General features: G+C 33.5%; 1 protein-coding gene and 1 long non-coding RNA gene across 2 annotated transcripts; one reads left to right on the forward strand and one right to left on the reverse strand.

The window, feature by feature from the left end:
* Positions 1-999: 999 nt before the first annotated feature.
* LOC126766130 (uncharacterized) lies at positions 1,000-3,401 on the forward strand. Its single transcript, XM_050483991.1, has 2 exons — positions 1,000-2,567; positions 2,663-3,401. The coding sequence occupies exons 1-2, from the start codon at positions 1,120-1,122 to the stop codon at positions 2,895-2,897; spliced, it is 1,683 nt and encodes a 560-aa protein (XP_050339948.1). The 5' UTR covers positions 1,000-1,119; the 3' UTR covers positions 2,898-3,401.
* On the reverse strand, positions 3,344-6,341 carry LOC126766245 (uncharacterized). The gene is made up of 2 exons (XR_007668768.1): positions 4,484-6,341; positions 3,344-4,426 (listed from the first exon to the last, which is right to left on the reverse strand). It is a non-coding gene; the product is annotated as an uncharacterized LOC126766245 (long non-coding RNA).
* Positions 6,342-12,778: the final 6,437 nt, after the last annotated feature.

Genomic DNA, 12,778 nt, shown 5'->3' on the forward strand with positions numbered 1-12,778 from the left:
TAAAGTGAAAGAAAAATACCGAAAAAGTTATCAAATTTGCTTGCTTAGCTTCCATCAACGAAGATGTATGTAGATACGCGTAAAACGCAGGTGTCAACCCAACCCATTAAGGAAAGGACTTCAGAAGCCACGATGATGGATTTCGCTCCTGCAGTTCACCTTCCACCATGCGACACCGACATCTTTTACGGAGATTACACAACTTGGCCCACCTTTCGGGATATATATATATATATAGGGCTGTAAAGCCCTGTATATCCGTAACCCAAGGATTAAAAATGTTGAAAGACTCTTTCACCTTACTCAGAAGACCCGAGGAGAAGCAAGAGAGGTTATTCAAAACGCACCCTTAACAAATGATGGTTTCATACTTGCCTGGAAAAATTTAGTCGACCAATACGAAAATAAGAGGTTGCAGGTAAACACCCAATTAAAGACCCTTTTTAACCTACCCCAAGTAACTCAGGAAACAGGTTGTGCAATGAAAAGCTTACAACGTTCCGTTAATAACGTTTTAACCAATTTAAACAATCTTGAGATTGACACACAAAGCTGGGATCCAATATTAATATATCTTTGTAGTTCAAAACTACCTAAACAAACTCTCGAAACCTTTGAATACACCCTAGCAGATAATTCAGATATACCGACGTGGTCAAATTTCGACAGTTTTTTAACCCACAAATACAAAACTCTCGAATCTGTTGGAAACTTCAAAGCTTCAGTAGCAAAATTACCCCATTCCACACCGGTACAGTTAAAAGAACAGATGAAAAGAAATATAGCACTTTTCATGCAAACGTGGCTGAAACGTCAATTGCTAGATCCTCTAACACCCAAAAAAATAATAATTTCAACTTTACTCAAAATAATATAGATACAGAAAGCTGTAAGCTCTGCAAAAAGCAGCACCCTATTCGAGAATGTCCCAAATTTCTCGCAATGAATGTAGAGACACGTATCTCCACAATCAAAAAACATGGTTATTTCTATAACTGTTTGGCCATTTCACATAGCTACAAGAACTGCGTGAGTAAATTTTTGTGTCGTAAGTGTTACAAAAAACACAATACTCTGATACACAGAGAATCCAGCTTTCGACCTGAATCAACTCCGGAAATGCCAAACGTCACTAGTTCGAACCCTGAAAACGCTTCAAGTACCGAACTTCCCACCCAAAGCACAAATACAAATCGGCAATCCTACACAACAACTATACAGTCCACTAAATCATCAACCCAAGACCCACCCAACCCAAGTAGGAAGCAGATATTACTCGGTACTGCAATGGTTCAAATAGAACATAATGGCCAGCGATATTCTGCGAGAGCTCTTATTGATTCAAGATCGGAAGCCACATTTATATCTCGAAGACTTCAGAGAAGTTTGGATATACCCACCCACTCTGTATCAGCCCAAGTGACCGGACTAAACAATGCAGTTTCAGCAACAACAACGAGTATTTGTGAAATCACGCTTTGCTCACTCTTAAACACAACTGATAGTTTACCCTCATACCCCATAGATCCAAAGCAGTGTCTTAAAAATCTTGGATTCACGTTAGCCGACACCCAATTTCACAAACCCAGACCCGTGGATATACTAATCGGTAGTGATATCTATCCTAGTATTTTACTCAATGGAGTAAAGCGAAATATACTAGGTTCACTCTTAGCTCAAGAGACAGAATTCGGATGGATATTGTCCGGACCCATAACCCAACCCTCCCAAAATTCCGCCATAATCCCGTTTCACAATAAAGTGAACCCTGAGAATCTACTCACACGTTTTTGGGAGGTGGAGAAAATCCCAAAGGAATCCGTAGTTTCCAAATCGGACCAAATTTGTGAGGAAATTTTCCAAAAAACTAACCATCGTAATCCAGATGGGCGCTATATAGTAACCCTACCCTTCAAAGAACCCGACAATATTGATATCGGATACTCTAGACATATAGCGTTGGCCCAATTCCTCAGAAATGAACGAGCTTTACTTAAAAAACCCGAAGTGAAAGCAGAATATGACAAAGCAATTATGGAATATTTGGAACTCCGACAAATGAAGAAAATAGAATATGACCCTTCTGTTAAAGCGACCCAATATTACTTACCACACCACGCAGTCATTAAACCTGATCGTATAACCACGAAATTGCGTGTGGTATTTTATGCATCTTGTCCCACGTCAAATAACAAAAGCTTAAATGACGTCTTACATATCGGGCCTACTTTACAGAAAGACCTTGTCATTCTGATCACAAATTGGCGACTCTTCCAATTTGTTTTTATTGCGGATATTCAGAAAATGTACCGGCAAATACTCGTAGACCCTAATCACACTCTGTTCCAAAGGATATTATTTAGGAAGTCCCCGGAAGACACAATAGAAGACTTTGAATTGCAAAAATGTCAGAGTTCACAAATGCCTTTGCCTTATTTATGGCAATGCCTTGAGTTCATTATTGCATGGCAACTCTTTTCAATGCGCAACAGATGTCGAACTTGTGCATCGTTTTCGTTTTTGATGCTTATGGTTTTTTTGGCGTTCGAAATGACGGAAATATTATGGTAAGTTAAATTTTTATACAAGAAATATTTTTTTAAGTTTTAATTCACATAATATTATAATGATTGTAGTTATGTGATGAAATCTATACTTATAGCGAAAAGAAGTGGAGTCACGAGAGGAAGAAGCTCCTTATAGAAGTACGTTTGCGACATGAACCAGAATTTAGTGCAAAGAAGAAAAAAAGGAATATAATTTGGGAACAAATAATGCGGGAGATTCGGGATGTTGAAAGCACATTTCCATTTTCTAAAGATGAAGCGACTAGATGTTTTATCAACATAATGGGCACGTATAAAAGAATCAAGAAACGTACGAAACACATCTGGTGAGAGTTCTACAAACTGGGAATTTTTAGATGCCTTAGACGAGGTCTTCGGCAGCCGCAGTAGCGTTCTTGTGCCAAGTGAAATGGTCGAAAGTTCACTTCATAATTTAATAGAAGATTTAACAAGTGATGGCCCTTCGACACCGACCAATAGCCACTCGACAATGAACTCAGATGCGACACCTGCAGATATTACAACTCCAAGGTGTGTAATAAAACGAAAACGTTGCGAAGTTCTGGATTTTTTGAATAAAAAATCTGAGGCAGATGCTAAAATTATGAAGAAACTGCTGGACCTGGAGACAGAAAAAATTGCGGTGGAAAAAGAGAAAGTAGCTGAGTTAAAGGAAATTCGTACCTTATTCCAGAGATTTGTAGAAAATTCACAATAATTTTAATTTGTTTACTCTAATCGGCTGAAGTCTTTTTAAGTTGAATTAAAACCAAATATCAATGCAATAAATTTATTGTTATTAATTGAATTCAATAAAACATGTTAAAACAAAATGCTCTTAACTTATAATTTAATTGATAAAGGTACATATGTACGTACTAGGCTGATAATAAAGTTGCTAATGCATCTCTCTTTGCTTTTGCATCTCTCGGTCCTGATAAAGTGGTTTCTTCGAGCGTTTCAAATTCGATGATGTTTTTTTCTTCTATTATTTCATCGGTATTGCTGCCTTCATTTACAATAATAATGTTATGAATTATCATACACGCCATTGTTATTAATTTTGGCATATATGGACGTTGAACTTCAATATATTTTAGTATTCTAAATTTCTTTTTTAAAATGCCAAATGCCTGTTCCACAACAACCTGAGTTGAGCTTAGAATTACATTATCTTTATTTGCATTGGTGTTAAGAATCCGTTATCACGATAAGGTACCATAATAAACTTTTCCAACGGATAACCTCCATCGCCCAAAAAATGGTAATTGGAATAAATATTAATTTCTTTATTAATTATGGCCTTCCTGATAGAACTCATTTGCCATACCGATGCGTCATGGCATGCACCAGGGCAACCAATAAATACATTTATGAATTTCATGCGACTGTCGACAATAGCCTTGCAAAAAAGTATTCAACTTAAAAATTATAAGTTAGGGTAAAAAACTTCAAATATTTTCTTGAGCGAGGATTGAGTATGTTCCCTTTCGGTTACGATAACTGATTTCATCTTTGATTGGTTGTGAAATTGGAACATGTGTTCCAACAACGCACCCTAGAACAAAGGGGAATGAATTGAAGCGCAGAATTGAAAATTCTTCACTGATTTGCTTTTGTTCAGCTGCAGTTTTTGGAAATTTTATAACATCTCCCTTTAAGCGGCAGATCATTTTTATTATTTTAACAAAAATTTTATATGCTAGGCCAATTGCTACATCAAAACGATCGCTGACGTCTCTAAAAGAGCAATTGTTGCCCAGCTTCCAAATCGTTATTTGTAATGATTTTTCCAATGAAATTCCAATTCGTCCTGTTGTGTGCGGAGGCCACCAAGGATTTATCATGCTCTGTAATATCTTTAATCAAAAAATATGAAATATTTTTTATAAGTAATAACATTTAGTAGCACATACCTTAAATGTGGTCTTCGTCATACGAAAGTGCGAGTAAAACACGTAATCTTGCATCATTTCAATGGTTTTGCAAAAATTTGAGGTTTTAGGAATCCTTCTTTTTGAATCGCGATTCATTAATAATCTAATAGCCCGGCGCTTTTTTTTATTTAATATATTTTTAATTAACGTGGTGTTGCTTGTATTTTTTGTTTCAGCCAATTCTAAAGCGCTTTGCAAAACAAAAGCGCAGGATTGCTGAACATTCATTATTTATTGAAACACAACAAACGATGTTCGGCGAACCAATTTTGCGTTCATAAACGTTTAAAATGTCATTGCATTATTTTACAAAACAGTGTTGCCGTGAAGTATTGCTTTGCTACGTAAACGCATTTGTTTGCAATGTTGCATTGCAAACTGCGTTTATGAAGTCAGCCGTTGTGTGGATTCCTTGTTTAAAAACGTTTTTCCGTATTCACTATAATTTGTCTCACTAGTTGTGTTCAAAATGTTTCACTTTATCGCGGGATTGTGCACTTTCGCTTTTTTTGTTCACTTGTGTAGAGACGTCTCACTTCGTGTTCGCTTGTGTTTCGCTGTGTGTTGGCGGGAAAAAATATGCATTAAGGCAAAAGGCGCGGGAAAGTTATTTTCCTTTTGTTTTTCCTTCTTCGCCTGTTGCGTGAAGTTGGGGCGGTTGATAATCCTCTGCATTACGCCTATATTACTTTATGTAATTTGTGGGAGTAATGCAGAGGAGTATTTGTTTGGATTAAACAAGTACTGATCAACAATGAACAAATAGGTCGCAATTGCTTACATGCAATCGTTTAAAAAAACGCTTGTATACTTCCCATAATTCCATTTTTTAGTTTGTACACTATACTTATTTCGGTGACGGTACTCCTTACCAACAATGCACACAACAATCCAACTATACAACTGATTCAAGTAAACACTCACAAAACATATCCTTTTCCAATCCTTCTTTATCAAACAACAACAATAACCCAATCTCCCTTTTAAACGAACGCACTCTTCTCACACAACTCTTAAACAATAATACTGTACTTCAAAACACCGAAGACAGAACTTATATCCAAAATACTCTTCTACTTTTCCCAAAAGATTCTCTTAGCTCAGAAACCGTTGACGAAATAGAATTATAAAAAACTCTTACTATTAAATACTTCTTTAATAGTGAAGTTTTTTCTCACCTAACACTCATTGATTCTTTATGGTGCTTAAGTTTCTGCAGTGGAATCTTAATTGGTTTTCACATGAATACATATTCTCACGTTCTGCTTTCCTCTCATTTACATCAATGGTATTAAAAATCATACAGTGGAACATGAATGGATATTGGAACAATTACCATGAGCTGCAATTACTTATCAAAAAAAAGAACCCAGATGTGTTATGTATTCAGGAAACTCACATTCCAATAACCAATATCCAAAAACACATTTTCCCAAACAATACACTGGCTACATTTTTAATTTATACAACATACGAACCAACAAACAAGGAGTTAGTATACTAGTTAAAAGACATACCTCATGACATTTTTAATATTACTTCAACACTGTTTACCATATCAATCAAATTAAAACTTATGCCCATATTGCGGTTTTCAACTCAACTGCATTTTGGTCGAAGTATAAAAATTCGGTATTGCCGACATCAACTCAATCTGTCAAAAAAAATTGCAGTTGAAGTATGATGGAACTTCAACTTTTTTTTGGTATTGCGGTTTTCAACTCTGTACAAGTGGGGTTGACTAGTATAAAAATAAACTTCAACTGCTTAATAGCAGTTGAAGTTCAACATTCGTGCAGTGAAATACAAAAAAATATTAAAGAAAAATAGAGGACGGGTAAAATAACTATTTTAATTAATGTTAAATTAATTTTAATTAATATTTTTTATAAATTTTTAGAAAAAATAAAGTTACAACAAAAAAGCAATTCGGAAAATTGGTGGAGTTAATGGAGAAGTTTCCAGAAGTAGGAAGAGGAAAGCCACAATTTAGAAACAATAAATTCAAATTGAGGTGCAGCGCCTCAAAATTGCTATTTTTGGTTATTTAAGACACAAAGTAATATTTTTTTATTTTATTTTTAATTATTCTGGAATGAAGTGATATTTTATATTTTTGTACCATAGTTTAAGTTTACATTAAAAAATGAAGTGGTATTGTTATTTAATGAATTTATTTAATTTAAATGCGCAACAAGCATTCACAATTTGCGTAGCCTTTTCAGAAGTGTAATGTAAACCTCGTACAGATAAAAGACATCGAAATCTACTCTTGAGTACACCAGTTGTCCGCTCTACAATATTCCGGGCCTTTGAGTGTACTGTATTGTAGCGTGCTTGGGGTGAAGAAGCTTCCGCCAAGCGATAAGGCGTCATTAAAAACTTGTGCAGAGGATAGCCGGCGTCGCCTAAGAAATTACATTACTCCACTTATTTAGCAGTAAATACGATAAAGTCTTACCCAAGATCCAAGTGTTATTCTGTTTGTTGTTCTGGAAATGCACTTTCAAAACATTGAAAACAAAAGAGTCATGACTTGCGCCTGCATGCCTAGCATCCACATACCGAATAGACATTTTATAATCCCAAAGCTAAAAATTTTAAGAAATTAGACCATTTGGTTTCTAATATAATTCAGATTTTATACATACAATCATCACGTTTAAATTGTAGTAGCCCTTTCTGTTAAGATAAAGATGTTGCACTTCTTTTCTTGGTGAAATTATGCGAACATGAGTCCCGTCGATGCAACCAACTACTTCCGGGAAAGCACTTTTTAAATAAAATGAAACTTTTGAAGCGTTTTGCTCCTCCTCAGTCATTGGAATTTTAATCCATTGGGCACAAATACGTTGTTCAATTATATTTAGAACCTCTTTAATTACTAAAGATGTCGTAGGTTGCGCCAACCCAATGTTAAAATCATTTCCACTGCATTTTTGATAACCACCGTCAGCAAGGAAACGCAGAGTTGCGCATAATTTTAATATAGGAGGTATGGCCGCTCCTCGCACATGTTTGTGGAAATGTTCCTTCATCTCATTCAGTAAAAAACAAAATGCTTCTTTATTTAATCGAAAATACCTTATGAATCTGCAACAAATATTATTAAGAAGCCACTCAGTTGTGAAAAAACTATGGTTTACTTTGCATTTGGAAGCTCCAATGGATTTGAGTGATCACAAAGGCTTTTTCGTATACGTAGCACATCAATTTTGCCCCCAATATTTTCGTCATTGTAATATAAATCAAAACTTATATCCATTTTTTATTTATTTTAATGTTTATTTACTTTTTCGCGAGAATTAAAGTTTACACTTTATTATTTTATAAAAAATATATTTTTAGCTCCGTAGAGCGATCTTTATTTAATCACTTAATGAACAGAAAAAAAAAGATGTTGTATACAAGCGGGTGCTTGTATTTATACAAAAAACTTAGCTTCAAAGTAATATGTTTATCAGTTGTAGTTTTGTGGTTTCTATTCTATTGTGGAAAAGTACTGAAGTGGAAAAGTACTGATGTGGATGACAATTAGTTTAGTTATTTGGATAGTGTTATCTTATAGTAAGTGATGTCAGCTTACTGCTAGGCAGATGTACATATGTATATGTGTGGTAGCTATTATCAGTTGGGTTCAGTGTAAGTCATGTATTAACTCCCCCCTCCTTTATTGAAAAGATCTCCTGATCTTTTTATACGCTTGTGATTGCATCTTCCTTTATGAGATGTTCCAATCCTTGAGCCTTCAGTATTTGTTCATATCTTTTTTGTTGATTTTCTGTAAGTTTTAGAGTTTTACATTTCAATATGGCATAATACAATTTAAAACTTAAGTATATTGTTGTAGCTAGTATACATATAATTATTAGGGTTACAAATATGCTTTGTATTGGGTGTTCTTCGTATGGTATAATAAATTTATGTAGTTTTTCAATGTTATTAAATTTATATTTTGAGTTTGATTCTAATATATCTAGGATTTTAATATTATTTTCTTCTTGTGACAGGATATATTTTTTTATTTCCTCGTTTTGATTGTGAAATGTTATATTATTTAATTTTATATTTTCTTTAAACTGCACTAGGTATGTTCCTGTAATAGTTTCATTATTTATTTTATTTTTACCATTTATTAAAATATTTCCTTCATTTATTTCAATTATTTCTTCATTTGATTCTTTTTTTACATTGCATTGTGCTTTGAGGTTTAATAACATTGGTATTGTACAAGTATCTGTTTTAGTTTCTTGGCATATAAATTTTGATAAAATATTTTAACATTTGTTAATTCTTTTTATTTCGTTTTTACATTTAGATACTTTATTGTCTAATTGTAACTTCCCATGTCGATATGCTATTGGTGTAATATCATATGTTTCACATTTTTGTTTAATTATGGGGTATTTATATATAATAATAAATGTGTTATTAATTCTACAAGTGTGTATATCCGAATATTCCATTATATTTATTACAGGAATGTCTGAATTCTCTAATTTAATAATTTTTTCTATATCTTCCGTGTTTAACGATGCAGAGTAAAAGTTTTTATTTTTAGCGAAATTGATTGTTAAAGTTAAGTCTTCAAGTTCTTTGAGTATTTCTTGTAGCATTACTTGTTGATGAAGTGAGTGTTGATTAACCTCTGTTTATTATTATTTTTTACTATATATATACTTTTATCATGATCTGGTACGCCTGTTATAAAACTAAGTGCTGATCCTAAGAAATTTATGCTCCTTTTCTTTCTTCTAATTATTAACTGATTTTTTAACACTTCAATTCTGTTGACTAAGGCTATGTCCCTATGTAATTCCGGAGAGTTTTTAGCTAATGTTGAGAGTGTGTCATAATGTTCTAAAATTTTTGTTAAGTTTATCATGTGATATAAGTAATCTGATTCATTATAAATGTATGACGGATATGTCTCGGTTAATATAAACTTTTTATTTTCCACATTAGTTATTTGGTATTGTAGTGATTTGTTCACTAGAATTATTAATATTATTATCGGGTAGTACATTTCGTATGTTATCTTTGTGAATTAGTTTATTTTTCGTTGTAAGCACCGTATTTTCTTTATTTTCTTTTACTATGTGTTTAATATATCTTTTGTTATATTTTTGTCTTCTACTACTTTTCTCATAAATTATTTGTCCTGGTTTAAAATCTTTTTGGCTTCTTTTTTTATTATGGTATTCTAACATACGTTCTTGGTTTTTTTCTATATTATTTTTCACTTTTTCGTTAATTTCCTTTTGATTAAAAAATAAGTCTACTGGTTTTTCCTTTATCACCGAATGAATAGTCCTGTTATATTCCTTGACTGCTGAGAATATTTCTTCTTCCGTAGTTGTAGTTCTGTCGTTAGCTAAAGTCCTCGCGATTTCTAATATCGTTGAATGTAACCTTTCTACTTGTGCGTTGGAAGTTGAATGAATATTTGCTGTCTTTTCGTGTTTAATTTGTAATTTATTTAATAATGCGGTTGTGCCTATGCCGACGAATATGCTTTCATTATCGGTCATGAGTTCGGTACAGTTCAGAAAAATTTGTGATAACACTTCTTCTATTATTTCATGAAAATGTAGTTTACTTCCTAATTTACGAAAATATGCGTATTTAGTAAATCTATCTCTAGAAGAGAGATAACTTTTGCCATTTATATAAAATATGTCCATTTGTACTGATGTGCCTGGAGTATTTGGTACTGGGCTTTTTCCTAATAATTGTTTAATTGGTTTCCTTTCATATTTATTCTCCATGCAGTTGACACAATTTTTCACTATCTTTTCTGTGTCTCGTTTTAGTGTTGGCCAATAACAAGTTTCTAATATTTCTTTATAGTTGTTTAGAGCGTTTCTGTGTGCTCTCTTGTGTGTAAAGTCTAATATATTTTCCCTATCTTTTTGTTCTATTATATCGTGTAGTTTATTTTGTGTAAATACTTTGTAGTAGGTTGAAAATATGTTTGCTATCTTTTCTATGTGTTTATGCCACGTCTCTAAGTCAGTGTGGAATGCTGTTACTATTTTAGGTTTCATTATTTGTTTTAATGTTTGAATCATATATTCTTCAGTGTTATATTTTATTTCGAATCGTTCGTGTCGCGGAAATATAGTTGTTGCTGTTTTTTCGTTTGTTTGTGACGGTGTTAAAATAATTTGGGTTTGAAATGAATTTAATGGTTTTGCTATCATTTTTATGTTTCTTGGTGCGGATGATTCAGCTGAGTGCATTGACGTATCTGACATTATGTTTATTTGTCGTGATAAAGCGTCTGCTACAATATTTTCATGCCCTGGTTTGCATTTTAGCTTGGCACCGCATTCTTCTATCAAATTTTTCCATCTCTTTAGTTTAGTATTCGGGTTTTTTTCTGATATGGAAAATATTAAAGACTGATGGTCTGTGTATATAGTTAGGTCTGCTATTCCGTATAAATAATTTCTAAATTTCTGTAATGCCCAAATTATGGCTAACATTTCCTTTTCATTTGTAGAATAATTTTGTTCCGTTTTCGTCAATGTTCTTGATATGAATGATATAGGATTTCTTCCTTGGCTTAGTACTGCTCCTATTGCGTAGTTACTAGCATCTGTGGATAAGTCAAATCCTTTATTAAAATCTGGTTGATATAGTTCAACTTTTTCTTTTAATTTATTTTTTATTTCATTTATAGCATTTAGTGCTTCTTTATCTAATTGTAATGAGTGTGATGTTGCATGGTCCTTGCTATACCGTAGGCTTCCATCAGGTTTGAGCAATTTCTGGAGTACAGTGCGTTTTTTGTTGCTGTATTTTTTCACCCTGCAATAAATGTACGTATCGCTTTTAGTTGCACATCTTTTGATAGAGCTTCTATCACAAATTCATTTTTGTGTGTCATTTCTATCATGGATAATACTCCGTTGAGTGCTTGGTTCAGGTGATCATAGTATATGTGGAGAGGTTTTTCTCCTTGTCGTATTCTCATCATGTCTTCCTCGAGTACATAGAGTGGGCGTTGATCTGCATATGAGTCGTCTAGGCGGTCTATGATTTCATCGAAGTTTAGCTTTGTGTTGTTGTTGATGAGGATTTGTGCAGCTCGTCCTGTGATCTTTCCTCTGAGAAGGATCAGGGCTTCAGTGTAAATGTTTTGTCCACGAAATATTTTCACATTATTCATTAGAGTTATTGCTAGTTTTCTCCAATTTCTGTATTCGTGACAATCTCCACTAAACACTGTTATTGCTGATTTGAAGAGTCCTAAGTCGACTTCTTTGGGATCAGTGTATGTACAGATTTCATCCTGGGCTTCTATTATTGGTGTATTACCTATTTGAGCTTCGGCGAATTTCCTCTGCAAATCAAGTACCATCGCTTGGAGTGCTTGGATCTCTGCTGCTTGTTGTGCCATTTTATTTTGTTTTTTCTTGTTTTGTTTTTAAGTTTTGAACCGTTTTGAAAATTTGCTTGAATTTTAGTTACTGAATTCAACCTTATTTCTTGTCCTTGAAGGATTTTTGTATCGAATCCTTTTTTGTTGACAGGTCCTTTTTAGTTTTGGGACACTTTCCTAGAATATGTTTTTATATCCTTCATTTGTTAAGGAATTTATTCTGATTCCTTTTTATTAGTGTGTCCCTGCTCGGGCGCCAATTAAAGTTTACACTTTATTATTTTATAAAAAATATATTTTTAGCTCCGTAGAGCGATCTTTATTTAATCACTTAATGAACAAAAAAAAAAAGATGTTGTATACAAGCGGGTGCTTGTATTTATACAAAAAACTTAGCTTCAAAGTAATATGTTTATCAGTTGTAGTTTTGTGGTTTCTATTCTATTGTGGAAAAGTACTGAAGTGGAAAAGTACTGATGTGGATGACAATTAGTTTAGTTATTTGGATAGTGTTATCTTATAGTAAGTGATGTCAGCTTACTGCTAGGCAGATGTACATATGTATATGTGTGGTAGCTATTATCAGTTGGGTTCAGTGTAAGTCATGTATTAACTCGAGCGACAACTGAATTCAATTGTTTAAATATGTCGTTTAAAAAATTTTAGCTGTTTCACTATCTGTCAAAATTTCCTTTCTTCGGTTGGCAACGCCAATCATACTTCGACTGAACCCAGTTGAAGTTCGCAATACCGAAAAAGGGTTTGGTTGATCTGAAGTTGAATTGCCTTAACTTCAATTCGACCAAGTCGGGTTGAAAACCGCAATAGGGGCATTAAGCATCCAATTTGTGTTGTTAATACATACATTCCCCCCCCCGCAAACTTTT

The sequence above is a fragment of the Bactrocera neohumeralis genome, unplaced genomic scaffold (genome assembly GCF_024586455.1).
Source record: "Bactrocera neohumeralis isolate Rockhampton unplaced genomic scaffold, APGP_CSIRO_Bneo_wtdbg2-racon-allhic-juicebox.fasta_v2 cluster11, whole genome shotgun sequence".
Classification (NCBI taxonomy): domain Eukaryota; kingdom Metazoa; phylum Arthropoda; class Insecta; order Diptera; family Tephritidae; genus Bactrocera; species Bactrocera neohumeralis.